At 42.0% G+C, this 25,925-nt stretch overlaps 1 protein-coding gene across 2 annotated transcripts in view; it reads right to left on the bottom strand.

The window, feature by feature from the left end:
* Positions 1–8,110: 8,110 nt before the first annotated feature.
* Positions 8,111–25,925, bottom strand: part of SMAD4 (SMAD family member 4) — a 33,705-nt gene continuing 15,890 nt past the window's right edge. For both annotated transcript variants that reach the window (XM_034401554.3, XM_060690749.2), the window contains exons 4-12: positions 24,885–24,914; positions 23,001–23,216; positions 21,119–21,238; positions 20,886–20,999; positions 17,280–17,330; positions 16,440–16,623; positions 13,019–13,187; positions 11,210–11,348; positions 8,111–9,363 (exon numbers count right to left, since the gene is read on the bottom strand). In XM_034401554.3, the coding sequence (XP_034257445.1) occupies positions 9,152–9,363; positions 11,210–11,348; positions 13,019–13,187; positions 16,440–16,623; positions 17,280–17,330; positions 20,886–20,999; positions 21,119–21,238; positions 23,001–23,216; positions 24,885–24,914 (1,235 nt within the window). In that variant the 3' untranslated portion in view covers positions 8,111–9,151. The remainder of the gene's footprint in view (positions 9,364–11,209; positions 11,349–13,018; positions 13,188–16,439; positions 16,624–17,279; positions 17,331–20,885; positions 21,000–21,118; positions 21,239–23,000; positions 23,217–24,884; positions 24,915–25,925) is intronic.

Here is a 25,925-nt window from a genome sequence, read left to right as displayed (position 1 = left end):
TACATTAGTTATCTTTTCTGCCCATTTGTCCAAACTCTCCAAATCATTTTAAATCCTGCATGTTTCTAAGTATTAGGGCATTACAAAGCAGTTAAAAAACAATGTATACGAATGCACGCCAAGAATATATATATATATATATATATATATATATATATATATATATATATATATATATATATATATATATATATATATATATATATATATATATATATTTGTCGAAGCTGCCCCACTGTTTGCAAGAAGTGTGCAGCTGTTTCAGAAGCTGTTTCTGATTGCCTCCAGGTGCTTGCATACGCACAACCACACCTCTTCACAAAGGCAGCCAGGAACAGCTTTGAATCTGTTAGGAAATGATTTTACCTAACTTGTGTTGGCAATATATAAACCCTCGATATAGCTTTAAGACTGCTGTATTGCATCATACTGTGTCCTGATTGGTTAGCTCTGTAGCCAATGTCCTTAAGAGGGAGCTAGAAACCCGGTTTGTTTCTCTTTGATGCTCTTTGCTGTGTGCTATTTACTGCTTTTTGCTGTGTTTGCTACTGTTTGCAACTGTTACTGTGTATGACTACAACGACTGGTAAGAAGACTTTGTTTTTGGATTATCCCTGAACTATTGTTTAACTATCTACTGCTTTATATGTGAATGACCTGGACTGTTTATTGGACTGTGCCTTATTACTATTTCCTGAAAGTAAACACAGCTCAGTGTATCTCTGTATTGACTGTGTTATTCCTAACTACTCTCAATCGCTTTCATGTGCACACCCTTGCTACTCAAGGGTTGCTCTGCGAATTCCTTAACAGAATCAGCTCTGCAACATATGTAAATGACGTGGCTTCTTCAGTCCTCAAGTTACAAGAACTTGCATAATGACTGCCACTATAAAAGAGTGATTCGCACTTGTAGCCATCTGCAACATCCCCATTTTCATATGATTAGAATTTGGGTGCTTGACAACCAGCATCTGCTTATGACTGCAGCATCCTAGGGTCATATGATCCCCATTTGTGACCTTCCCAGCCAGCTTCCGATAAGCAAAATTATTGGGGGAAGTCAAGATTCCCTTAAACGGCTGCATGATGCCCTTGACAACTGCAGTGATTTGCTGAGCAATTGTGGCCAAAAAAAAAAGTTGTAAAATCAGGTGCGGCTCAATTAATAGCTACCTTGCTTAGCAGAGGAAATTCTGATCGCAGTTCTGGCCCTACTTGAGAACTACCCGTAAAAAGAAAGAGTTATCCTATATCAGTGATGGCTAACCTTTTTGCCATTGCGTGCCAGGACAGGGGGGGAGGCAGGGGAGGGTCACGTACAAGTGCCCACACCGATAATTCTATGCGCCCTGCCCTGCGCATGCAACACCCCCCCCCCCCGCTCCTGGCACACGATGGCCTGATAGGCCCGTTTTTTTTTCTTACCTGGCTCCAGATCCTCTCTATTTATCTGGGAAGGGCGAAAACAGCCTTCCTCACTCTCTCGGAGCCCCTCCAAAGGCCTGAAACGGCCCATTTCCCAACTCCCGGTGGGACAGGAAGTGACTTTTTTGCTGTCCCCAGCCTCCAGAAACTCCTAGAGAGGCTCCTAGAGACTCCTAGAGGGACTCCTAGAGACTCCTAGAGAGGCTCTGGAGGCTGGGGACAGCAAAAAACATCACTTCCTGTCCCACTGGGACAAATAGAGAGGATCTGGAGCCAGGTAAGAAAGAAAAACAGGCCTCCCTTCCCGCAGGCCCTCCGGAGGCAGGAAACAGCTTGTTTCCCTACTTCTGAAGGGAAAGGCCCGAAAATCAGCTGGCCGGAAAATCAGCTGGCCGGTGCGCACATGCACACCAGAGCTGAACTGGCGTGCCCACTGATATGGCTACACGTGTCACCTGTGGCACGCGTGCCATAGGTTCGCCATCACGGCCCTATATGTTGCAAAGGCTTGGTCCGTTTATGAAGTTGTTAAGTGGCTTATTAAGCTGTGACAAGTGGTTAAGTGGCTCATTATTTAAGTAAAATGCAAAAAAATACCAAGATGAGGACCCCGTCTTGTGGCACCTCCTGATGCTGCATTCCAACTTCTGAGGAAGCATCAATGAGCATTTGGTGAGTAGCATCCAAGGAGCAATGGGTCTACTAACATACAGCAGTGGCCAAAATTGTGGAAACCTTTTGGGAAAAGTGTATTTTCTAAATTTGTTTCTTCTTGGAGCAAGCAGCAAGAAGAAACAGCTCATTTCAGCTTCAGCACAGCCTAATTAGTTGATTGGATTGGCAGGCCTCTGCTGCTTGCTGCAAGGAGGTAAATTGCTGGGAGCAGATTTTTTTTTCCTTGTGCTAATCAAGCTATGCTGAAAATGAAAATGAAAGTAAAGCAGTCTGTTTGCTGCAACGAGGCAAAATTGCTGGGAGGCAGAGGCAGATTTCTTTTTCTTGTTTTTCTCACCAAAAAAGGTAGGTGTGTCTTATAGCATGTAAGCCCCATCCTCCAAATCGGGAGTAGCATGAAATGGTACCATCCAAAGAACGCTTGATGGATTACCCTGATTGCATAAATACCATCTGTGGGCTGCCACTAAGCCAGCATGTGAAACTCCAGCAAAAAAACATTCAGTCCAACTTGCAATGTTAATTTTGAAATGGCTATGCTTTTAACTTCTGGTTAGATTTTGAAATTACCTTTAATGTATAATTTTTTTAAAAAAATACAGTTGAACTTGGCGATGCAAGTTTGCCTAGCTGTGGCAGGTTGTGAGAAGCAATAATCTGGATGGACAAATGCCCAAGTTCACAGTTCATTAATGTTTTCGGACCAGGCAAATGGATTATTGTCGAATTAAAGCAGAGGATGAATCAGGCATATTTTATGAGATGTTTTCTCCCATAGATAGAACAGTGAGGACATCTAGTGGCTGCGGCCCTAAAGTTGCCTGGGTTTCCAAAGGCTAAGTGAGATTTCAAACTTGATTTTTTAAAATTTAATTTTATTTCAGTGATCTTACAGGCTGCTCCAATCACAAGCATACATCCCAACATCCATAAATTGGATTCCAAATAATACAAAAAGAAACAAAGCAATATTGTCCAACCTATAGTAGAAGGATGAGCCGTTCTCTATATCAAGAATACAAACCCCCCCCAACCCCTTCCGCTACTAGAAGGGACAAAATCACAGCATTCTAGTCCTCATGACCCAATGAAATAACTATCTTTTGTTGGACTTCTTAAAAACTAGGAGGAAGGGGGGGGTCCCTCATCTGAAAAGACTCACTTTTCTGGTTCCTGAGGCACTCCTAGACATCCAATGTGGGGACTTGATGAACAGAACTGATTTTGTTCTAGGAGAGGGGTATCAAACTCAAGGCCTGGGGGCCGGATCCAGCCTGTGGGGTGCTTAGATGTGGCCTATGGGGCTGCCCTGGAAACAGCAAAGGACTGGCCCGCAGTGCCTCTGCCAGTGAAAATGGAGCTTGGGAGGGCTGCGTGCTCCGCCATTTTCATTGGCGGAGGGTTGCAGGAGGCTGTCGCAGCCGAAAAGGAGCTCGGAAGCCTGTTTTCGCTGGTAGAGCGCCCGGGCTATCACAGGCACTCCCAACATGATTGATGTCGAGCTGGCCACACCCACCCTGGCCATACCCACCCCAGCCCCCCAAGGTCAAACACAACCTGGATGCAGCCCTCAATGAAATCAAGTTTGACACCCCTGTTCTAGGAGAACAGAAGGGTAAAGGCACTGTTCAGAAACACTAAAATTTTGTGCGCAAAAAGTTTTAGTTTAGTTTTTAGTTTTTATTGAATTTGTATACCGCCCTACTCCCGAAGGACTCAGGGCGGTGAACAGCCATAGAATAAAACATATAAATACAAAATTTAAAATAAACTAAAACGAGTTAAATAATTTGGCTGAACAAATTTAAAACCCCAATAATTTAAAACCAAATTTAAAATTTCTATTTAAAAAGGGGAAAGACTTAGGTCAGGCCAGCTTGATGAAATAAGAAAGTCTTGAGCGCGCGACGGAAGGTATGCAGATCCGGGATCCTCCGTATCTCGGGGGGGAGCTCGTTCCAGATAGTAGGTGCCCCCCCAGAGAAGGCTCTCCCCCTGGGGGCCGCCAGTCGACATTGTTTGGCCGACAGCACCCGGAGGAGCCCCTCTCTATGGGAGTGTACTGGTCGGTGGGAGGTTATTGGTGGTAGCAGGCGGTCCCGTAAATAACCAGGTTAGCTACAAGCTACAAGGATGCAGTGTGTTTGTCACAATATTTGTCAAGTTATTATTTTAAAACAATTTTCTTCTTCAAAACAGAGCCACCATCCCAAGTACACCCACCCATCCTTCCATGGAGAGAGAAAGGTCCTCAGCAAGATTTTCAAAATGCAATATGCCTTGAACACGTTATGCAAAATAGGCCAAAAATGCAGGTCCTATGTCATTTCCTTAATTTATAACCTAAGAATGGGTAACTGTTTGAACTTTACCTGTTTTGGGGACCTTCAAATTAAGGCAATGATGCAAAAAAAAAGAAAAGAAAAGAAAGGAAAGATGGAGCTAGTTTCTTCTGCATCTTCTCGGGGCTATACAACAATATTCATCTGTATTACATTACAAACTGGGAGATTTTGCAATTGTCCAATTTTCAGCAATACGGATAGTCCTTGACTTATGACCCTAATGGAGCCTGCTGTAAGTCAATGAGGCTTAAGAATCACCCGTTTGACTGACCTAATTTTACCACCTTTTTTTGCGGTGGTCATTCTCGATTGGTAAAGCCACCGCTTAGGCTGTTTGCTAAGGGCCACTTTTGCTGAAAAGCAGAAGCAAATGACAGGTTTTGGGGGAAACCGTCATAAAATGTAGTATGTGACTGCAGGACACTGTGAACTCTGTAAATGTGGGCTGGCTACTAAGTGTCTGACATGCAGTCATGTGACTATGGGGGAGAGCAGCCATCGGAACTGGGTCGTAAGTACCTCGGAGAGATCTGACACAACTTCAACCAGTCGCTAAGTGACTCATCGTAACTCAAGGACTACCTGTAGTTGTCAAAGGAGCTTCCGAAACACTGGAGACTCAGCTGTAAGTATTCTACTCTTTTTGTAGAGGATACACAAGGAGTGTCCAGCCTTTTTTTATTTTTTTTTATTATTTTTTAAAATAAAAAATAAGAAAAAAAAGAAAAAAAAGAAAAAAGAAAAAAAAGGAGTGTCCAGCCTTGGCATTTTTTAGACATGGCTGGCTGGGGAATTCTGGAAGTTGAAGTCCATAGATCTTAAAGATGCTAACTTGGGACACCTCTGGCATACACTATTTTCCAAAGCAATTAATTCTGTGTCCTTCTAAGCAGGGATTCTTGAATAAAAGAAGAAATTGTTTAAAATACAAATGCTCAAAGTTGCAAACAAAAAACGCACCCCTGGAATGCTGAGTACCTGAAAACGCTACTAGCTAGAAATAATTTAATATCCACATGTGTATTTAAATACCCTCTGCCCATACGTCCAGGTTTTGCAATGGGGGAGGAAGAAAAGGCTATTCACCCATTGCAACCTCTGTAACCTCTGATGCTGACACCCCCGTTCCACCCTCAAGAAAATCACAGCTAACACCAAGTAGGGCTTGGAACTATTATGTGAGTTCTGGAAAGGCTGCAGAGCAGATCAAATGCCATGTCCAGTGGGGTGATTCATATCTAGTGTGAATTCCGAAGGTGTTCTGCCCCAGCTACGGACCCCAAAGAACGCAGCACACACAAAATCTATACAAAGCTTATTTTACTCAAATAACTCAGTCTTTCTCAACCAAAGGCTGTTAATAAACTTCCTTAAGAGCCTACAAGCATTCTAAGATAAAGTAATCAGTGTCTTACTAGGGTTGGCAGAAAGCCCAGAAGCAATTTTGCAGAGAATCCAGACACGAAGAATGAACTAAAGTTGTTCCCTACAGCTTGCTGCAATTGGCGTTCCTCCTTAAATAGGCTAAGGGAGTGGCCAATTAGCCCCAAGCCTTACTCTCAAGGAGACCTCCTCCTGAGGAGCCACTCCTGCCTTTTGGCAGCTCTGTGTGCCCATGCATTGAGAAGAGACTCCTCCTCTTCATCCTCTTCACTTAAAGGAGCTTCTGGAGGTTCTGAAGGCCTTGGCTGAATCCCGCCTCTGGCACCACATCTTCTCCAGCCTCCTCACTGTCCGACTCGAGCGCCAGCTGCACAGGCTGCTGGCGCATACCACACCAGCCTCCTCGCTGTCAGAATCAACTACAATCTGCACAGGCCGCTGACGGGCCACAACAGGTTTATCTGGGATTGTCTAATCATTTTGCACACTCTCTTTGAAAAAAGCACCGATGTGTTAAGACAAAGGCCTCCATAAGCAAAGCCACACTTCATGCTACGTGCGGTGGGGGCTAGGGACTACAGCACTTTAGAAATTACGAATGCGGGGGGGGGGTATGCTGTATTAATTAATTTCCATTAGGGCTGCCACCTAATTACACAAACCTTTTATTGATTAATTGTATGAGTGTTGATTGACTATTCAATCACAACTGCATACATTTGCATGTGAATGACAGTTCTGAAGAAAAACACTCTTTGGTTCTTGAATAACAAATATCTTTCATGCCACAGCTGGGGCTCTCTCAATATGGAAGCTGTCAAAAATTTTCCCATTTTTTTTTTAACATGAAAAAGAATTGGCTCCGCTATGGCTCCTTACCTGATTAAATGTTGCAATTTACAACAAGGTTCCGAATTGTTCAGGTTTCACAAAAAGGTAAAGCAAGACAGAGTCAGGTGAATGAAGGAGAGCCATACAGCAGGAAGGAGAATCCATGATCAATAATCAGGTAAGGCAGGAGATTATGACTCCTCTTTCGGATCATGTCCAATTCCCCCCCCCTTTACACCTGTTGACTGTGAGGCTGGAAAAAAGCCCCCTCAGCCACTACATGATGTTCTTCTCTTGCACCGATAGTCCTCAATTTATGACCAAATTGGGATCAGAATAATCAAGGCAGTGTTGTGGCCCGCCAGCAGCCTGCAGAGCTAGCAGTGGAATCAGACAGTGAGGAGACTGTGGAGGACCATGGGCCAGTCCTGGAGTCTGGGGAAGGCCCGGATGAGGGCTCTGCGTTGGAGGCAGAGATGGGGTCAGGGCCATCTGGGAGCGATGTGTGGACTCTGGAGCCTCCAGAGTCGGACAGCCGAGAGGCAGAGGAACAGAAGGAGCCTGTTCCTAGTGCACGCATGCGAAGAGCTGCCAGAAGGCAAGAGCAGCTAAAGCAAAAGGGACGACTCGGAATAAGGCCAGGAGATGATTGGCCCCTCCCATAAGGCTTAAAAGAGCAGCAAAGGCTCTTGGCCTCTTTGTAGGAAAGCAATGTTGTTAAATCTGTTTCCAGTCGGCGTCTCTTGTTTCTGAACTTCGTGGGGCTTTGCCAGGAAAGGCCTTTGGCAGGCTGCCAAAGAAGTTAAAGGTTTGTGATAAGCTCGAAGGACTTTTTCTGAAGGACTTGTTTTGGAATTAATTTGGACTAAGCTGGGAATGAAGTAATTCTCAGCTGTTATAATAAGATAGTTTTGTTTGGGACTAATTGTGTCTTGTAATAACTAAGTGAGCCTAGGTCGCAACAGGTAGTGAGTAAGTCACACCTAAATTTTACAAACTTTTTGCCACAGTTGTTAAAGCAAATCACTGCGGTCGATATGTGAATCGTGTGGGCGTGAAGTGAATCTTGCTTCCCCTGCTGGCTTTGTCAGAGGCTGACTGGGAAAGCCTCAAATGTCAATCACATGATTCCTGGACACTGCAACTGTCATAAATAGAAGCCAGTGCCAAGTGCCCAAATTTTGACCTTATGGATGCTGCAAAATCTGAGGGCTAATTGTAAATCATTTTTTCCCAGTGCTGTTGTAACTTCAAATGGTTGCTAAATGAATGGTTGTTGAGGGCTACATAGAGAAGACAATATGGCAGAAATGTGCAACATCCATAAATCCAACATCCAAAAATAGATGCTGCAAGAAAAACTCACTATGGCTGGTTTCAATTCCCGAAGGCAAACTGATCCAGAGCTCCAGATTCAAAAGGTCCAGTACACAGGTGAAGTAGATCACTTTTTATCAGTGCAGAGAGTTTTCTAATAGTTTTATTAACTAGAGAAGCATAATGCATCTGTCATACAGCCATTACATTTGCAACTTCTACTTGAAATTCTCTATACAAAGTCAATGCAAATAGATAAGATCGTTGATGAGATAAACAGCTTAAAATAACCGAGAAGTATAAAAACAAGTTTGCCAGCTTGCCCTGAGTAGAAATTTTGAAAAATATAAAATCTGGATTTTTCAGCGGTACAACCATAAACATGATTTAAGAAGTCTGAGATGGCACGCCAAGTTCAGTAAGCAGATTCACGCTATCCCAATTAATTGCTCAAGTGTATTTAAGAAGTTCCGTGCTGGTAAAAGTTAAAATCAGTTGGGAATGTAGAATAATGCAGACGTTTCGCTACTGAATTTAGCAGACAATTTTATTGGTGTGTTTCACGTTGCCTTTAAAATGGATACCAGCTCTGAAGCCCATCCCAGTTTTAGTGCATTTTTAAAATAATAGGCATACATAAAAATTTTACATAAAAAACTCCTGATGAGACATGCCCCAGTGCCCAGTTAGAGCAGAGCATCTGAATCCTCCCTTTAGAATAATCAACATGATTTTGCTCATTTGGGCTGGACTCATGCAAGGACAAGTTGGGTGACTGCATAAGTGAGGCCCTCCCACCTCCAGGCTCCCTGAAATGCATAGGATCGTTCAGCGTGAGCTCCCCGTTTAATTCTGAGAAGAAGCTCACACGAATCAATGAGATGTCCAAGAAACAGACGCAGCAGTGATCCCGCCCGATCACCATCTAAAAAATTTTCTGGCTGGTGACAGCTTTCCACAAGTAGCCCACCGAAGGTCTGAAGGTGTGAACTATCTGGAGTTACAAGTTCAGCTTCTTTCTGCTGAGAGCAAGGTGGCAAAGACATTTTCTCTTTAAAACCTGGTTAAGAGATTAAGCAGAATGGAAGTAAAATATATCTTCCCCGTAATAAACAAAATGGTATTTTACAATCCACCCTCCTCGCTTCGTCGTGGCTCACAGCTGTGCGGTCTCAGTCTAAGGGCTGGGGATCTGCAATCGGCATGGTGTGGAGAACTTCATCGAGCAGCTGAAGGGCGCGATGTAGATGAATTTCGATCCAGCATGGAGTCTCTTTGATGCTCTGGCGTGGGTAGTCAGGCCCCCATCCTTTCACAAAGCTCATCCTCAAGATGCACAAGCGTCGAAGGTCGTCCACACCAATTCCAGCAGCTGCCGACAAACCTAAGGCAGGGACAGGGACGTTAAACATTCCTCTTAGCAATATCTTTCTTCAAAGCCACGTGCTGGCATCAACCCAATTTGAGAAGGCGGCCGTTCTCCCCTCCATCAACTTTTGCTTTGTACAGACTCGTCACTTAAGAAACAGAAAGAAAACAGAGCCGATTGGAGTTTGGCAGCTAATAAATTCAAATAAAGAAATGGATGAAGAAACAAGACCTTGACATTTTCAAGTATTTTGTTTAAAAATTGTCTGTGTGTGCACACGCGTGCGTGTATTATATATATATATATATATATATATATATATATATATATACACACACATATACATATACATATACACATACACATACACATACACATACACATACACATACACATACACATATACATATCTATCTATCTATCTATCTATCTATCTATCTATCTATCTATCTATCTATCTATCTATCTATCATCTATCCCAGCATTAGAAAGAGAAGGGAAATAAATTCCATTGGAGTTGGGCAGGTAATACATTTAGATAAATAAAACCTTGAAATTGTCAAGCATCTTGTGAGAAAGAAAAAAGTGAACTACATATCCCAGTAAAAGATGCCGCCTCTCTTAAATAAAGCTCAATTCCTTGCGATTATGAGAATATCTCTCTCGTTTCTTTTAAAACTTTATGGGATTAGATTGTCACTCTTTCCAAAATGTATCTCAATTTCTTTGTCTAGTTAACTAACCTCTATTTCACTGAGCCTATAATTTGTGAAGCATTTAAAGAATAATTCATAGCACAGCTGCAGTTCAGAAGTCAAGATTCTTCAAACAAGGAAGTTCCTTATGATGCCCCTCACACTCTCCATTTATACAGGTTATTCTTTTAATAAAAAGAAAAGTTCTGACTAAAAATTTCATCAGGACAGAAAGAGTTGCTTCTTTGTTTCAGCTGCAACCCCTGATTTCTGCTTCAAAAAATTGAATCATTTCTTAAGAGTTGCAACACCCACTTGGTGCCAATGAGGGAGGGGGAAAAATCTGCAAATGCTTTCACAAAGCCAGAAATTCCACCAACTTCTCCTGGGCATGTGTTGCTGGAGAGAGACAAGGGCTCTCCAGTGAAAAAGAGGGGGAAAATTCCTCTCCAAAAAGCACAATTAGGGCTGATTAAATATTAGCATGGGGTCTGACTTGACAAAAGAAGTTTATGATTGGACATCGAAGGCTGCTTTGCAAATCACAGTTTGACTAATCATAATTATAATTGAGTGAAGTTATACAATAATCCTATAGTTAAGACTGTAATGGAGCTTGCCCGTTACAATTGTTAAGTTGTGACTGTTGTAAAGCGGTGTTGCTCATGTGACTGAGCCAATTTTGCAACCATTTTTGTTGTGGTTAAATAAACCACTTTCCTAAAAAATGGTTACGTGACCACAGGATGCTGCAAATAGCCATAAATGTGGTGCAGCTTGTGCAGTCTTGTGACTGTGCACAAGGGGGGATGTCGTGGGGGGCACAACCGTTAGACTCTGGGTCGTAAGTAGCCTCCAAGTAGATCCCTCAGAACTCCAAACACTCACTAAGCGACTGGTTCTAACTCGAGAACTATCTGTACCTAATTTATTACACCTGAAGATGTGTGTTGAGCAGACAGGAGAAAAAAGCACAGATAAGCAGGTTTAAATCCTAATTTATACATATACCTGGAAACTAAGGATGTGGATTGGATTCTAAACTATCAGAAATGCATGATTCTTGACTTTGGGAATGTTTGATGCACTTCTTTGAATTTTCTTTTTTCCAGTGACAGCATTTGAAAATATACGAAGGGATGAAAGATTTCACTGATTTCACTTACTGATCGCTGGAGCAATTCCTCCGACAGATCCTGGCCCAGGGATGTTCCCTGCCACCGCGGCAGCTTGAGCAGCAGCTGCGGCTTGCGCTGTGGCAGCCTGCTGTTGCATTTGGCGGTGACACTGGCGTAAATCGAATACCTTAAAAAGAAGCAGCGTTTATTGTAGAGGAGAAGCCATCTCGAAAACGAACAGCCCAACCGAACTAGGGGGGGAAACAGCCCCACTACCTAAAGTGTTTATCGTGGGGCAATTGCAGAACTCAGTGCATGGGCTGGGGATCTCAGAGCTTAAATTAAAAAATACTCATAAGTATCTTTTGCTTTCGTGCTTTCTAGTCCCCTTTAAGATTTGAGGTGTCTTTGGCTGCATGAATTCTGGGTACTCTGAGAAGGAACACAATGATTAAGAATCAAGCGGGAGCCATTCCAAAGCCAACAGGGTGGGGGTATCTGCTTGGAATGGCAGCTATTTCTATGCTTCTGCTACCTGTCAAGCCAAGAGTGACTTGGAGCCTATGAGTGGACAGCTAGGAACATGTCCACCTGTTTATGCTGCTAAGAGTGAGGTGCAAACCTGAGTCAATTGGCCAAGGGGAAATGGAAGTAGAGGTAATCCTTGGCTTACGACCAATATTGAGCCCAAAATTTCTGTTGCTAAGTGAAACATTTGTTAAGTGAATTTTGACCCATTTTATGAGCTTTCTTGCCACAGTTGTTAAGTGAATCACTGCAGTTGTTACATTAGTAACATGGTTGCAAAGTGCATTTGGCTTCTCTATGGACTTTGCTTGTCAGAAGGTCCCAAAAGGCAATCACACGACCCCGGGACACTGCAACCGTCATAAGTATGAGTCAGTTGCCAAGCATCCGAATTTTGATCATGTGACCACAGGGATGCTGCAATGGTTGTGAGTGAGAAAAATGGTCATAAATAAATCCCTTTTTTTCCAGTGCCATTGTAACTTTAAATGGTCACTAAATGAACTGTTGAACGTCAAGGACTATCTGTATGAATCTTAACTTAGAGCAAACATGCATAGGATTGTGATCTATGTAAAAATAAAAAATAAAAAACATGAAGACCACTAGCTACAGATGACTTCCCTCTCCTTGGCTATTTTAGTTGAAGAATAACTGCGTGGTTTTAAGGTCACCTTCCATTCTCTGCATCCATTCTTCAAACCCCATTTGCAAGCTGCAATGTTTGGCACCTGAAGAATCTGACTTTTTGTGATTTTGAAGATGTTTAAACTAACTCCCATCCAAGATCTTCTTGATTTATCCAAATTGTAAAAGTAAAGCTCTTTACAGCACTGCACAAGGCATTTTCTATTGTTTGCGCTGAGCACAAAGCACCTACGCTTCTGGCTTCAAAACAGCCTTGATTTGAAAGCCGCAAAGACACACTGACAGCTTAGGAACCAAATTACATAAAAACATTCCTGAGAAAATGGTAATGTAAGACTCTTTATCAATATAAGCAGGATGTGAAAACTGCTTTCCGTTCTTAACCCCAGTGTCTGAGGAGTATTGTCTGGGCTGCAGAACGGGAGGCCCTCACAGAGAAAGTCTTCTACAGACTGTTGCTCTTAACATTTATCTGCAATGCATTTTTTTTTCAACCTTTGGAGTACACAGCATGGATATGCTGCAGACCTGTAACTTTGAACTGATTAAAAAAGCAACATGGAGAAGAACAGAAGTTTGTGGAGAAGAGGTCAGGGATTGGCACTGCCAGTCCAGAACCAGACAAGTAAAATTATTTCTGTTATTACAACTTTAAAATGCAGGATTATTTTGTTAACAAACCTTAATATAGGCACTAGGATAAATTTTGTGAACCGCATCGCCCGGGGCCCGTCCTGCTTCTCGGTCTAAGTAGTAACTCTGAACGAACACCGCATGATCGCTGAGGCACCGAACCCAGACATCACCTTCCCCTTTACACTCCAATTGTACACCTTTACCTATGTGCAACCTGGTAGGGAGGGGAAAAAAATGACACAAAGATGCCAAGATTCAATAAAATGGGGAGAAAACTGAACCATTGACAAATCAGCTTTAGTTGGTTTCAACATCAGTCGCTCTTAAGCAAACTCTCGGAAGATTGAGTCTTAAGAAGCAAGGCCTGCCTTGCTTCTTAAGCAAGCAAGATGGCATAGATTTATCTAGTGATACCCCATTGGAATCAAGGCTTGAATGTATAAAACAATTTCAAAATCTGTGTGCCTGTTATAGCTATCCCTTGGTTGAGACTTTTGACAGTTGCAGTCCAATGCAGGGGGTGTCAAACTTGATTTCATTGAGGGCTGCATCAGGGTTGTGTTTGACCCCTGGGGGGCGTGGCCAGGAGGGGCATGGCCAGCTCATCGTGTCGGGGGTGCCTGTGGTGGCCCGAGCGCTCTGCCAGCGAAAATGGGCTCCCAGCAGGATCCGGCCCACGGGCCACGAGTTTGACACCCCTGGTCCAATGGATCTGCCACAAGTCAGTTTGGTGTAACCATTAGAAAAGCAGTCTAACATAAACAAAAAAGAAAAAAACGTCTATTTGCACTCCCAAGGAGTTGTGACCTAAGGCCCTGCTGGCAAGGCAGCTCATACCTATGACATTCCAACCAAGGAGTAAGCAAATACTCAAAAGACCTTGGACAGCCTTGGCTCTCAAGTGATTTGTTAAGAGCACCCAGGCTGAAGATAAGAGCGAGGCCACTTCAGCAGCGAGAGAAGTGGTGGAAGTGTGTTTTTAGTCTTTTTTTTTTTTTAAAGGAATGACGAAAGACTGAGTGAACTCAAAACACATTCAACTACATGAAGCCAGTTGTTAGTTTATGTTCAGGGCAAGAGGCCAGGATTAAACAAAGACAAATCAGAAACTTATTATCAAGTGTATCTTTCCTGATGGAGTTAGATGAAACGTCCATAGGCCTAGGCCTGGCCTCCCTGTTCTGCATTTAAAGATTGACTGCTACGTACGGGCACTAATTCCTTTGAAAGGACCTACAGGTAGTCCTCGATTTACAACAGTTCACTTAGTGACCATTCAAAGTTACAACGGCATGGAAAAAAGTGACTTATGACTGTTTTTCACCACTGCAGCATCCCTACGGTCATGTGATCAAAATTCAGATGCTTGGCAACTGACTCACATTTATGACGGTTGCAGGGTCCCGGGATCATGTGATCACCTTTTGCGACCTTCTGGCATGCAAAGTCAATGGGGAAGCCAGATTCACTTAACAACCAGATTACTAACTTATCAACTACAGTGACTCCCTTAACAGCAGTAGCAAAAAAGGACTCACAATGGGACCAAACTTAACAACTATCTCGCTTAGTAACAGAAAATTTGGGCTCAATTGTGGTCGTAAATCGAGGACTAACTGCCTGATGTTTTATTGTGTCTGATTTATTTCTAAGCAATAGATCACACTTGCAATAGACAACTCATACATGCAAGAGTTCCACTTCATGGTGAAGAGACCAAGGCTAACCATGCCTGTGCCAGGTAAGTCTGAGTAGAAAAACAGGACAATAATTTATTTTATAACAAGATTCCATAATGAAAGCCTTTCCACTTATTTTGATTTTCATGAATTTTGAGGTCACAGCTGAGCGTCATAAGGACTCACTTAACAGATATATCAAATGCATCCAACAGGATTTTAAATATACAGCGAAATTATTAAATTGTTGCAGAGAAAGGAATACAATGCAAAGAATGCTGATTAAGGATGAAAACAAATACATTTCATCCATTGCTATTCTGGCCTGTCACCAGAATTCAACATTTCTGCAATTTGTTAATTAAAAGCACCGCTTCAGGCAATTAGCCACTGGAAATTTTAATTACATAAAAAGGGATCTCTCAGAGTAGATATAATTCAACATGTAACATATGATATCCAGGCACAGATTCATATCCCCATAACTTATGACATGATGGCTATAGAATACAAATTAGAAATGTCTGTGTGAAACTTACACCATTTCTTAATCTAATTACTTCCTCGGCATGTTTCCTAGCACTTGGATCTGTGATTTTGAAGCACCAGATATCAATCTCTATTCTTTAAGAAATAGGGGGAGAGGTTTTGCTCAGAAGTTCCCTTAGTTCATGAGACACAGTACATAAGTGTGTAAAGCAGACCAATGATAGCATCAACACCCTGAAATAGTTACTCCTATTCCAGCAACATCATAATCACATTGGCAGATGAAGGTATTTCCATTCTTCATTTTTTTAAAAAAAAATATGACATGAGTTTAGTGTACTTTTATGCTGTTTGGACACATCATGCGAAGATCTACTCTTGGAGAAGTCTATAATGCTGGGAAAGGCAGAAGGAATGGAGAGAGGAGAAGAAGACAACCAACAGCAAAATGGACAGACTCAATTACAGAAGCAACAAGGGCATTGTGGGAAGATCTGGTGGACGAGTTGGGGACAGATCATCTTGAAGAAAATCTGTCTATGTGGTCATTAAGAATCAACACCAACTTGATCATTTTTGGACATTATTAATGGAAATTTATGGTTGATAAAACAGACAGAGTATGATAAGTAAACTTGAGGAAGAATATTTAGAGTCAATAGTGAAGAATATCTAAAGAAGTTACATATAGGTAGTCCTCACTTAATGACCCAAATTGGAACCAGAATTTCCATTGTTAAGCGATGTGCTCATTAGGCAGAACATCATATGACCAGACAGCAGAGTCCTGGCTGAGGTTGTTTGGCCGGGACCACAACATCATTAGGCAATGACCACCAATTTCTCCTACCCTCACCTCAGGTCCCCCCACTCATCTATCTCTGCTCCGCCCTTGCCCTTCTGGCCTGCCTGCACCACCGCTGGCCTTTGCCATCTTCTTCCTCCCACTGCTGACAAGGCATTGTGAAGGACCAGGCTTGGCAGAGCTCAGCAGGAGGAGGAAAACGACATTGGGCAAGAGGGGATGGCATAATGCAGGGCAGCAGAGTGGAGGGACAGAATGGTGGGGCAGCAGAGTCCAGGGGACCAAAAGGCACTGTAACAGCTGTAACTTCCTGGCCTAGGTGTAAATATCATTCATTTGGCACTGTCGTAACTTTAATCACTGAGCTAATGGTCATTAAGCAAGGACTACCTATACAGCTAAACAGGAGGACAAACTTTCAAAGCTTAACCCACAAGCACCCCAAAACGAAGGACAAATCAGATGCTTCCTTTTCCACACCCGCAAAACCTACCTGGCTCTCTCAATGGCTTCTGTTCTATGTACATTGGAAAGCTGACCAAGGCAAAAGCGATCCCCACCTGAAGGGTCCACATATCCATCAACAGTAACAACTGGACAGCTTGAAGGGACCTTGAATGTCTCCCCCACTTGAACATCCATCTCAAAATAGGCAATTGAACACCAGTATTCTGGAGCTGAAGGGGAAGGCGAGGCGAGGGTGGAGAAGAGAGGCTTCATTAAAAAGATCAGCACTACAAGAACTAGATGAGTTAATGAGCGCAGGAAAATGCTTTCTAGACCAGATTTCTTCACAGGTCTCAAAAATCTCTCAATTGGGTTTTTTTTTTAAAAAAAATATCTTCATCGGTCACAATGGTTTTTAAAAAGCCATGCTGCTAAACACGGATGGAAGGCCCTGGGGGGAGGTTCGGGGCTGTGTGAAGGAGCGTGCAAGTGAAGAAGCGTGCAAGGGTGGAGGAGTGCAAAATGTAGGGAATGGCCTGTTTGCCCTTTTCTTGCACCCCTTGAACACCTCTCCCACAGCATTTTGGCTTTTTTAGCACTCCATTGGAACCTTTTTTAAAAAAGACCAGGTGCTGCACCCATGGGGGAAGGGGTGCAACTGAGACAAGAAACCACAGACCATGATTGGCTTGCAGACCAGGGGATCCCCACTCCTTAATATGTGAGTGTTATACAGGGGTAAGTATTATAAAATGGGTAAGAAGGGTTTAAAAGAGGGCACGAAGGGTTTAAAACCGTTTAATTCTGTAATATGAAATTTATTTATTTTATTTATTTATGCGATTTAAACATTTAACTGAATATTCATTAAAACAAATGCACCTACCAGGATGATTTGATATCGGAGGTTGGAATGCAAGCTCATTATGAACTGGCCCTTAAAAAAAAAAACAATTAAAAAGTCATACTTTTTACCCGTATTATCCCTTGCAGGTTTTTCCATCTCTAAAAAGACGATTTCCTATCCAAATCTAATAAATGTAAATAACAGAACTGGATACAAAACGGATATGTTTTGTTTTAAAAGCCAAAGCCACACACTGTTTTTCATGAGTTGCGCCCAAAAATAGATGGGGGCTCACTACAACCAAAATCTAGAACACTTGGGTTGTCCTGACTTGACATTAAACTAATCTAGAGCAAGGGTGGACTTCAACTCCCAGCAAGGCTGGCTGGGGAATTCTGGGAGTTTTATTTATTTATTTATTTATTAAATTTTTATACCGCCCCCTCTCCCGAAGGACTCAGGCCGGTGAACAGCCAAAATTAAAAAACATACAATATAAACATTAAAATACTATAAAACAAAATTAAATTTATCTTTGGCTTCCCCCAATTTAAAACCCCTTACCCATAAAATTCACCAATTAAAATTTTTTAACCCAGCCCGGCTTGCTGAAATAAAAAAGTCTTCAGAGCCCGGCGGAAGGTATGGAGGTCCGGGATCAGTCGTATCCCTGGGGGTAGCTCATTCCAGATGGCGGGTCCCCCACAGAGAAGGCTCTTCCCCGGGGTGTCGCCAGCCGATATTGCCTGACCGACGGCACCCTGAGGAGGCCCTCTCTGTGGGAGCGTATTGGCCGGTGGGAGGTTATCAGTGGCAGAAGGTGGTCTCGTAAATAACCGGGCCCTAAGCCATGGAGCGCTTTGAAGATGAGAACCAATACCTTGAAGCGCACCCGGAAGACCACTGGAAGTCAATGCAGCTCGCGCAGGAGAGGTGTTACATGAGAGCGCCATGTCGCCCCCATAAGTACGCGCGCGGCTGCATTCTGCACCAGTTGGAGCCTCCGAGTGCTCCTCAAGGGGAGCCCCATGTAGAGAGCGTTGCAGTAGTCCAGGCGGGAAGTGACGAGGGCATGAGTGACCGTGCATAAGGACTCCCGATCCAGAAAGGGGCGCAACTGGCATATCAGGCGAACCTGATAGAAAGCCCCCCTGGCCACGGCCGTCATATGCTCTTCTAAAGACAGCCGTGCATCCAGGAGGACACCCAAGTTACGCGCCCTCTCAGTGGGGGCCAATGTCTCACCCCCAATAGTCAGGGATGGCACCAGCTGACTATATCGGGATGCCGGCAACCACAGCCACTCAGTCTTGGAGGGGTTGATTCGGAGCCTGTTCCTCCCCATGCAGACCCGCACGGCCTCCAAGCACCGGGACATCACTACAAGGGCATCGTTGGGGTGGTCTGGGGTGGGGATGTACAGGTGAGTGTCATCAGCGTACAGATGGCACTGCACCCCAAAACCACGGATGATCTCGCCCAGCGGCTTCACATAAATGTTGAACAGGAGAGGCGAGAGGACCGACCCTTGTGGCATCCCACAAACCAGGTGCCTTGAGGTCGACCTCTGCCCCCCCAGCCAACACGGACTGTGACCGGTCGGAGAGATAGGAGAACCACCGTAAAACAGTGCCTCCCACTCCCAACCCTCCAGCTGGCGCAGCAAGATACCATGGTCGATGGTATCAAAAGCCGCTGAGAGGTTTAATAGGACCAGAACAGAGAAGCAACCCCTGTCCCGAGCCCTCCAGAGATCATCGATCAACGCTACCAATGCCGTTTCCGTGTTGTACCCGGGCCTGAAGCCGGACTGGAACAGATCCAGATAGACGGTTTCATCCAGGTACTGCGGGAGCTGTTGCGCCACCACACTCTCAACAACTTTCGCCAGAAAGCGAAGGTTGGAAACTGGACGATAGTTTGCCAAAACAGCTGGGTCCAGAGAGGGCTTCTTGAGGAGGGGCCTCATCACCGCCTCTTTCAAGGCGGGAGGCAAGAAACGGGAGTTGAAGTCCACAGGTCTTAAAGTTGCCATGGCTGAACAATCCTGATTTAGAGGGTCTTTTGGAGCAAGCAAGGAAACGCTGGGGCAACCTTCCCACCCACTCTTCTCCATGACTGGTGTGTTGGTTTACCTACAATCTCACCACCTTTCTTTGGTGACTTCCAGGTGCTATTTAGCTCCTGCCGAAGTCCCTGGCTTCAACTGGCTGCCTGACCTCCATCCTAACCTTCTCGGGATTCCTCTACCTATTACCTGTTAGTCACGAATATCCATCTTCGGCCCCACAATCTTCCCCGAAGCTCTTTTTTCTATTTTCTCCTAGCTATTCTCAAGATCTTTTTAAGCTCCATACATCCAATATGTCCACCAAGCCTCTTCCCACCTTTTTCAACACCTTTTTTTCCCTGTCTTTGGCTTTTCCCAGCTGTCAGCCCAAAACATTTCATCCAAAATGTTCTGATATACATTTGGACCAAACTTCCCCGATTTCTAGCCTGGATTGAGATGAAACTAACTCTTTTCTGCATAAAACATATTCATATGCATAGCAAATCAGCCACATAGCGGAAACTAGGATGAAGTCTGTGTGTTTATATCTGCAGTGCCTAATATTAAATACATACTTTAGAAATAAGCTCAAAATTTGATATGAAGGTTTCTCAACTACTGAAAGGAAAAAATTATTTACAGACCAGTACAAGTATTCTTTGATTTACAACAGTTCATTTAGTGACCGTTCAAAGTTACAATGGCACTGTAAAAAGTGACTTATGGCCATTTTTCACACTTATGACCGTTGTAGCATCCCTATGGTCACATGATTTACATTCAGATGCTTGACAACTGACTCACATTTATGACGGTTGCAGTGTCCTAGGGTCATGTGATCCCCTTTTGCGTCCTTCTGACAAGCAAAGTCAACGGGGAAACCAGTTTCACTTAATAGACATGTTACTAACATAACTGCAGTGATTCACTTAACAAATGTGGCCAAAAAGGTCGTAAAATGAGGCACAACTCGCTTTAGAAATTGCTCACTTAGCAACATAAATTTGGAGCTCAATTGTGGTCATAAGCTGAGGACTACGTATATTAATCAAAGAATTAGGCCATTTTATAAAAGTTCTATAAAAACTGTCTATATAAATTCTATTTATTCCCAAGCAGAACATGGGATTGAAGAGGTTGAATTCTGGGAGTTGAAGAATTCTAGAATGATAGGAAAGATGGTGACATTATCTTCTTCTTTTTTTAAAAAAAAAAAAAGTTCACATTTATATCCCAACTGACTTTGTCTAAAAGGTTCCAAGTGCCTTTTGCCAAGTGACTCTATTTGTACCGTTAATATAAAATGCAGTAGATGAATTCACATATGCCATGAATTAGCTATGCTTTTTTTTTTTGAGTAAGCCACAAATGGGCTAATTCAGAGTTAAGTCCTAACCCAAACCACATTGTGATTCAGCATGATACCATACATTACCCAGCCACTAACTCGCCTGAGATAAGTTACAAAGCTTCATAGATGACCAAATATTTCTTCATTTTTTCAGTTCAGCGCTACTTCTTGCTGTCTCTCGGGAAATCATGATTTCAATACACCAATTAAGCCATGCATACAATAACACGTGCATGCTTACAGTAATGTCCAGGGTGAGGCATAGGTGGATGATGTTGAAGGTGTCCATTTTGATGGTGTGGGATGGTAGGTGTGTAGGCTGCGGTACGGCTACCAGTCCAAGTTGTTGTACTATCTAAAAAAGATACAGCAAATACGTGTTTATTTCCCCATCTCTTTTCAAGGAAAAGAATGCAGACTAAACTAAACTAAACTAAACCTTGGAATGGAATGGAATGTAAACAGTTCACTTACTGTGGTGGTAAGTAGCTGGCTGAGCTGTAAAGCCGTTCTGCTGTGCCCCTGGCTGAGGCCCTGAAGGAATCTGTAAGAGTCCATCACTGTGGCTACCTGCCAACATACTGGTGGGTTGGCCTGGCAAAAATGTAAAACAGTTCACGATTGCTTTAAAAAAAATGAATGACTACTCTGTTAGAAGCCTGAGGTTTCTGCCGTTAATAGGATTACAGTAATAAAACCACCAATAAAACGCCTTTCCACATATTAATATAGCTGCTTAATTCTAAGTAATAAATGTGAATGAGATAATTTGATGCAAGGACAAAGAATACCACTCTACCAAAAAGGAAGGACAGAAGCCACCAGCACAATCCTCCTGTATTACTTAAGAGTGCTTATCTGGCATCCAAAGTAAGATCTTGATTGCTCCCTTTTTGTTTGGTCTACTTAGACCTGGGGCTAAAGGCATAAAAAGCAGTGCTTGGCACTGGGGTCCTTATTAAACTTGTAGAAGCATGGAGTTATATTCTTGATCTAAGGTAGGGGTGTCAAACTCGTGTCATCACAGTGGAATCCTGTGACGTACTGCAACTTTTTCCCCCTTCGCTTAAACCGGGCGTGGGCATGGTCAGCACATGACACATCTGGCCCGCAGGCTGCGAGTTTGACAGCCTGATCTAAGGAGTCTTTTATAATTATGCAAAGTAGGAGACACTGTAAAAATGTTTTTAAAAAAGATGGGGGGGAAAGCACTATTTATCTAACTACTATCCATCTCCCTAAACATTGCTCTATTCTCTCATTTTTCTTTCTTAACATAATGTACAGATTTCCAATTTTCCACAGTTCGCTTTCTGGCACTGAGAACCAAACATGCTTTCTAATCTGGAAGCTAAAATCTGGAGGTTAGAATTTGCACCCAATGAGTGATACAATATACATGTGTATGAATACCCATCCTCCTCTCTACCCCCATGCTATATTTTATATAATGAAGAACTATAAGCTGCCAAGACACAGAAGACTGAAATAGCACATAAATGAAATAAAGAAATTAAAAAGAAATAAAGAGAAGAAATAATGGGAAGGAAGGAAGGAAGGAAGGAAGGAAGGAAGGAAGGAAGGAAGGAAGGAAGGAAGGAAGGAAGGAAGGAAGGAAGGAAGGAATTAATTAATTAATTTGGATTACAGCTCTACCTCCATAAAAGGAATCAAGTAACAATCATTATTTTTACCATTAAGTTAATGGTAATTTATTTATTTATTTGTTAAATTTATTAGCTGCCTATCTCACTGTGGATGTTACTCTAGGCAGTTTACAATAATAGAAAGGAAGGAAAATGAAAAGGCATGTAAACAGAAGTAAAATAACAGAACAATAAAGTAAACAATGACAAAGGAACACAACGAGAATAAACACGTCAATCTAACCAAATTGCAATTATATTTAATCAATTATATATAATTATAAATTTATATGATTGTAATTATTATATACAATATAATTATCAAACAGGATTCCATGGTTTCTCGATTCATTTAGTAATCCATTTATATTAATGGCCTGAGTAATCACAGCCGGGTTTCTAAAATAGCACTTAGCAATAGCACCTAGACTTATATATCGTTTTATAGTGCTTTTACAGCCCTCTCTAAGCGGTTTACAAAGTCAGCCTATTGCCCCCAACAATCTGAGTCCTCATTTTACCCATTTCAGAAGGATGGAAGGCTGAGTCAACCTTGAGCCGGTGAGACCCAAACTGCCGGCAGCCTGTGATCAGCACAAGTAGCCTGCAGTACTGCACTCTAACCACTGCGCCACCACGGCTCCCACTAAAACAAAGTGGGACGGACAACATGCATTTTCAAATGGTGGTCGTCATCATCATCATCTTACTTGTGGAAGGAACAGGAATGTTGGGAAAGTTGGTAGTGCTGGCAGAACTAGGCTCAGAAGGCGCTAACATAGCTGGAGTACTATAAGATTCAGTGGGCGCTCTGTTACTCGGGGGATGCTGAATCGTCTGAACTGAATGGCCTTCAGCGGATGACAGTGACGGCTGCCCTTCAAATTCATGTACATACTCATCTTTTACTAACATGCTGGCAGGTGCTGTGATAAAAGACAAGTTTAAAAGATTAAGGAGAAAAATACACAAACGACTGCTGTAAAACACACAGAAGGAAGAAAAGCTATTTTCACTTTGACGCCACAGATAGAGAAGGATTACTTTAAATGACAAAGAAGCATAGGTGAAATAAATGGATTTGGGAAAGTTTTCTAATGAAAAGAATAATCATACATTTCAGATATTCAGAATAAAATGGAAGAATGCTGTCAGGATACACAATTAAGCTTAAGATACAAAAATTCCAAGTGATAATTATATCCTTTTTGAAATAAAAAAATCATTATTTCTTATTTATGAATATTAAATTCCACTATAATGAACCAAAATAATCCTTCTCTCATCCATGCTCTTGGATGGTTATGACAAGAATCTCTAGCATCTCCATGAAATTCTTGGATATTTAAATTATTCTGGACCCTACAGATTATACTTGACAAGTATTTATTTACAACTAACTTTATCTTGCCCAATTACAAAGGACTTTAGGCACAGCACTACATCAGTATAGAAAAACAATAATAATAATAATAATAATAATAATAATAATAATAATAATAATAATAATAATAATAATAATAATAATATGTAAATCAGAACAAGGTCAAAAAAATAATCACAAAAAACAAAGAACACCCATCCCCAACAAGAGAGGTGCCCATGATATCAAAATGATACAAACAAGTTACTCGGTTTCTGTAGGAAATGCAGACAATAAGCCAATCATTGGCAAGACGACAAAAGCAACCTGTGAAGGGCACAGATATATGTTGAAATTCTACACTCGAGCAGAAATGGACTCTCTCCTCTTCCTCCCCCATTCCCCCAAGGAGATTTTGAGGGTGCATGGGAGAAGCTGAAAGCTCTTATACATCAGCAAAAATCAATTCCATTAGCAGTCATATCCAACTGACTCTTATGCATATAAACTCAGAGCCAGCATCCTTCCCACACAAACCTATTATGGAAAAAAAAAAAGTCATTTAGCATACAGGGGACTTTTTTCAATGTCGTAATGGGAATGGATTTAATTCTAGTCTGAGGGCAAAATGAAACCCAGTTGGGATTTTATCCCAGTTTGGAAATATAATAAATACACAATCAATATGTGTACAAGAAACTGCACGTAGAAAGCAGCTAAGATCAATTAACTAGCCAAGTAAATCATGGTAGGATGGATCAGACTTATTCAATGGATTTATTCCAGGTTTAAGTGTATCTAATCCAATGCATTAGTGGACACCCAGAAATTAGAAATTTATGAGTTCAGATACATACAATATCTCATATTAGATTGCTAAACTACTTCTTTTAGTTCTTGGAAAAGAGTCTTTTTATTGACTAAATCCATCAGGTGGCAATGTTAATCATATAAAATGAGTAACCAGTTAAAGGTCTCAAACAATAATTGGCAATTTTTCTTTATTCCTTTAAGAACACAAACAAGAACAACAATCATAACATCATATTTTCTCTTTCTCTGCATTCATATAATGACAGAACACTTTGTTGTGACTCATGTAATTGCATAATATAAATAGAATTCGCTATTCTTTCTACTGCAGAAAAATGGAGTTTTCCCAATGTTTATGTAGCTTTAAATCTAAGATTCCATGTTGTTTATAATGCATAAAACGTTATGTATAGCTTACCAGAACTTTGCAGAGTCAATCCTGAAAGATCTTTAAAGAGAAAATACACAGTAGTTAGACCAGTTTTAAATAATAGTGAATAAATATTTTTCCATCCAAATGTTTAAACAAAAAATGAACAGAAATATGTAGATATGCATGACAGGATAGGCTGCCTGCAAAATGACCAGCACTGGGCTGTTGGTACCCTGTCCCTTTAAGATCTCTCCCTAGTCCCGTGATGGCGAACCTATGGCACACATGTCAGAGGTGGCACGCAGAGCCTTCTTTGTGGGCACGCGCGCCTTTGCCAGCTGCTCTTCTGGGTTCTGTTGTGCGCATGCGCATCCACACATGCTCCAGTTTTGGTACTCAGTAGTCAGCAACTGTAAAAGCTAAGCAGAGAGGCAGCTGGGTATGGTAATGTTGGAGTTGTGATGTTGGAGTGAGTGTGAAGGTGGTTTGTGTTTATTTGTGAAACTAAAGCAGCCTGAAGCAGCTTAAAGGCAAATAGAAGAGTTACTGTTCTCCAGAAGTATGGCTTGCAAAGAGAAGTAGTAGAGGAACAGGAGTTGTAGCAGAATCTGGGAAGAGAGGCATAGCAAATAGTGAGTCCTTTGGGTGTGTCTCCTATAGGCCAGGTTGGGAGTTTCTGTTCGCTCTCTAGGATTTTGGAGCCCACTAACCTGGATTTATGGTAAAAACAAAAAACAAAAACCCTGTGACAATATACCTTTACTGTGTATTACTACACTGTGACAATACCCTGAAGACCTGTTGTTTCATGAGGTGTTTTGGTCAGATTAGGTGAGTTCTGCTGCTAATTACGATGTGATTTTTGTGACTGAGGTTACTGCATTATCTTTGTGGGTGTTCTTTTTTTAAAAAATTTTTATTAGATTACATTATAATACAATACAAAAGGTATCGGTTTGACAGTGATAATATATATACAGGTTATATGCATTCTTTTATTATAGTGTCTCCTAATTTACCCACTTATTTTAATATTTACACTCTCTCTTATCCCTTCCTTATTCGATCTTCCATCCATTTATACCA

The sequence above is a fragment of the Pantherophis guttatus genome, chromosome 2 (genome assembly GCF_059756535.1).
Source record: "Pantherophis guttatus breed Tessera chromosome 2, ASM5975653v1, whole genome shotgun sequence".
In the NCBI taxonomy this organism is placed as follows: domain Eukaryota; kingdom Metazoa; phylum Chordata; class Lepidosauria; order Squamata; family Colubridae; genus Pantherophis; species Pantherophis guttatus.
The sequence above is the reverse complement of the archived record's forward strand: the minus strand, read 5'-3'. Positions and strand labels throughout refer to the sequence as shown.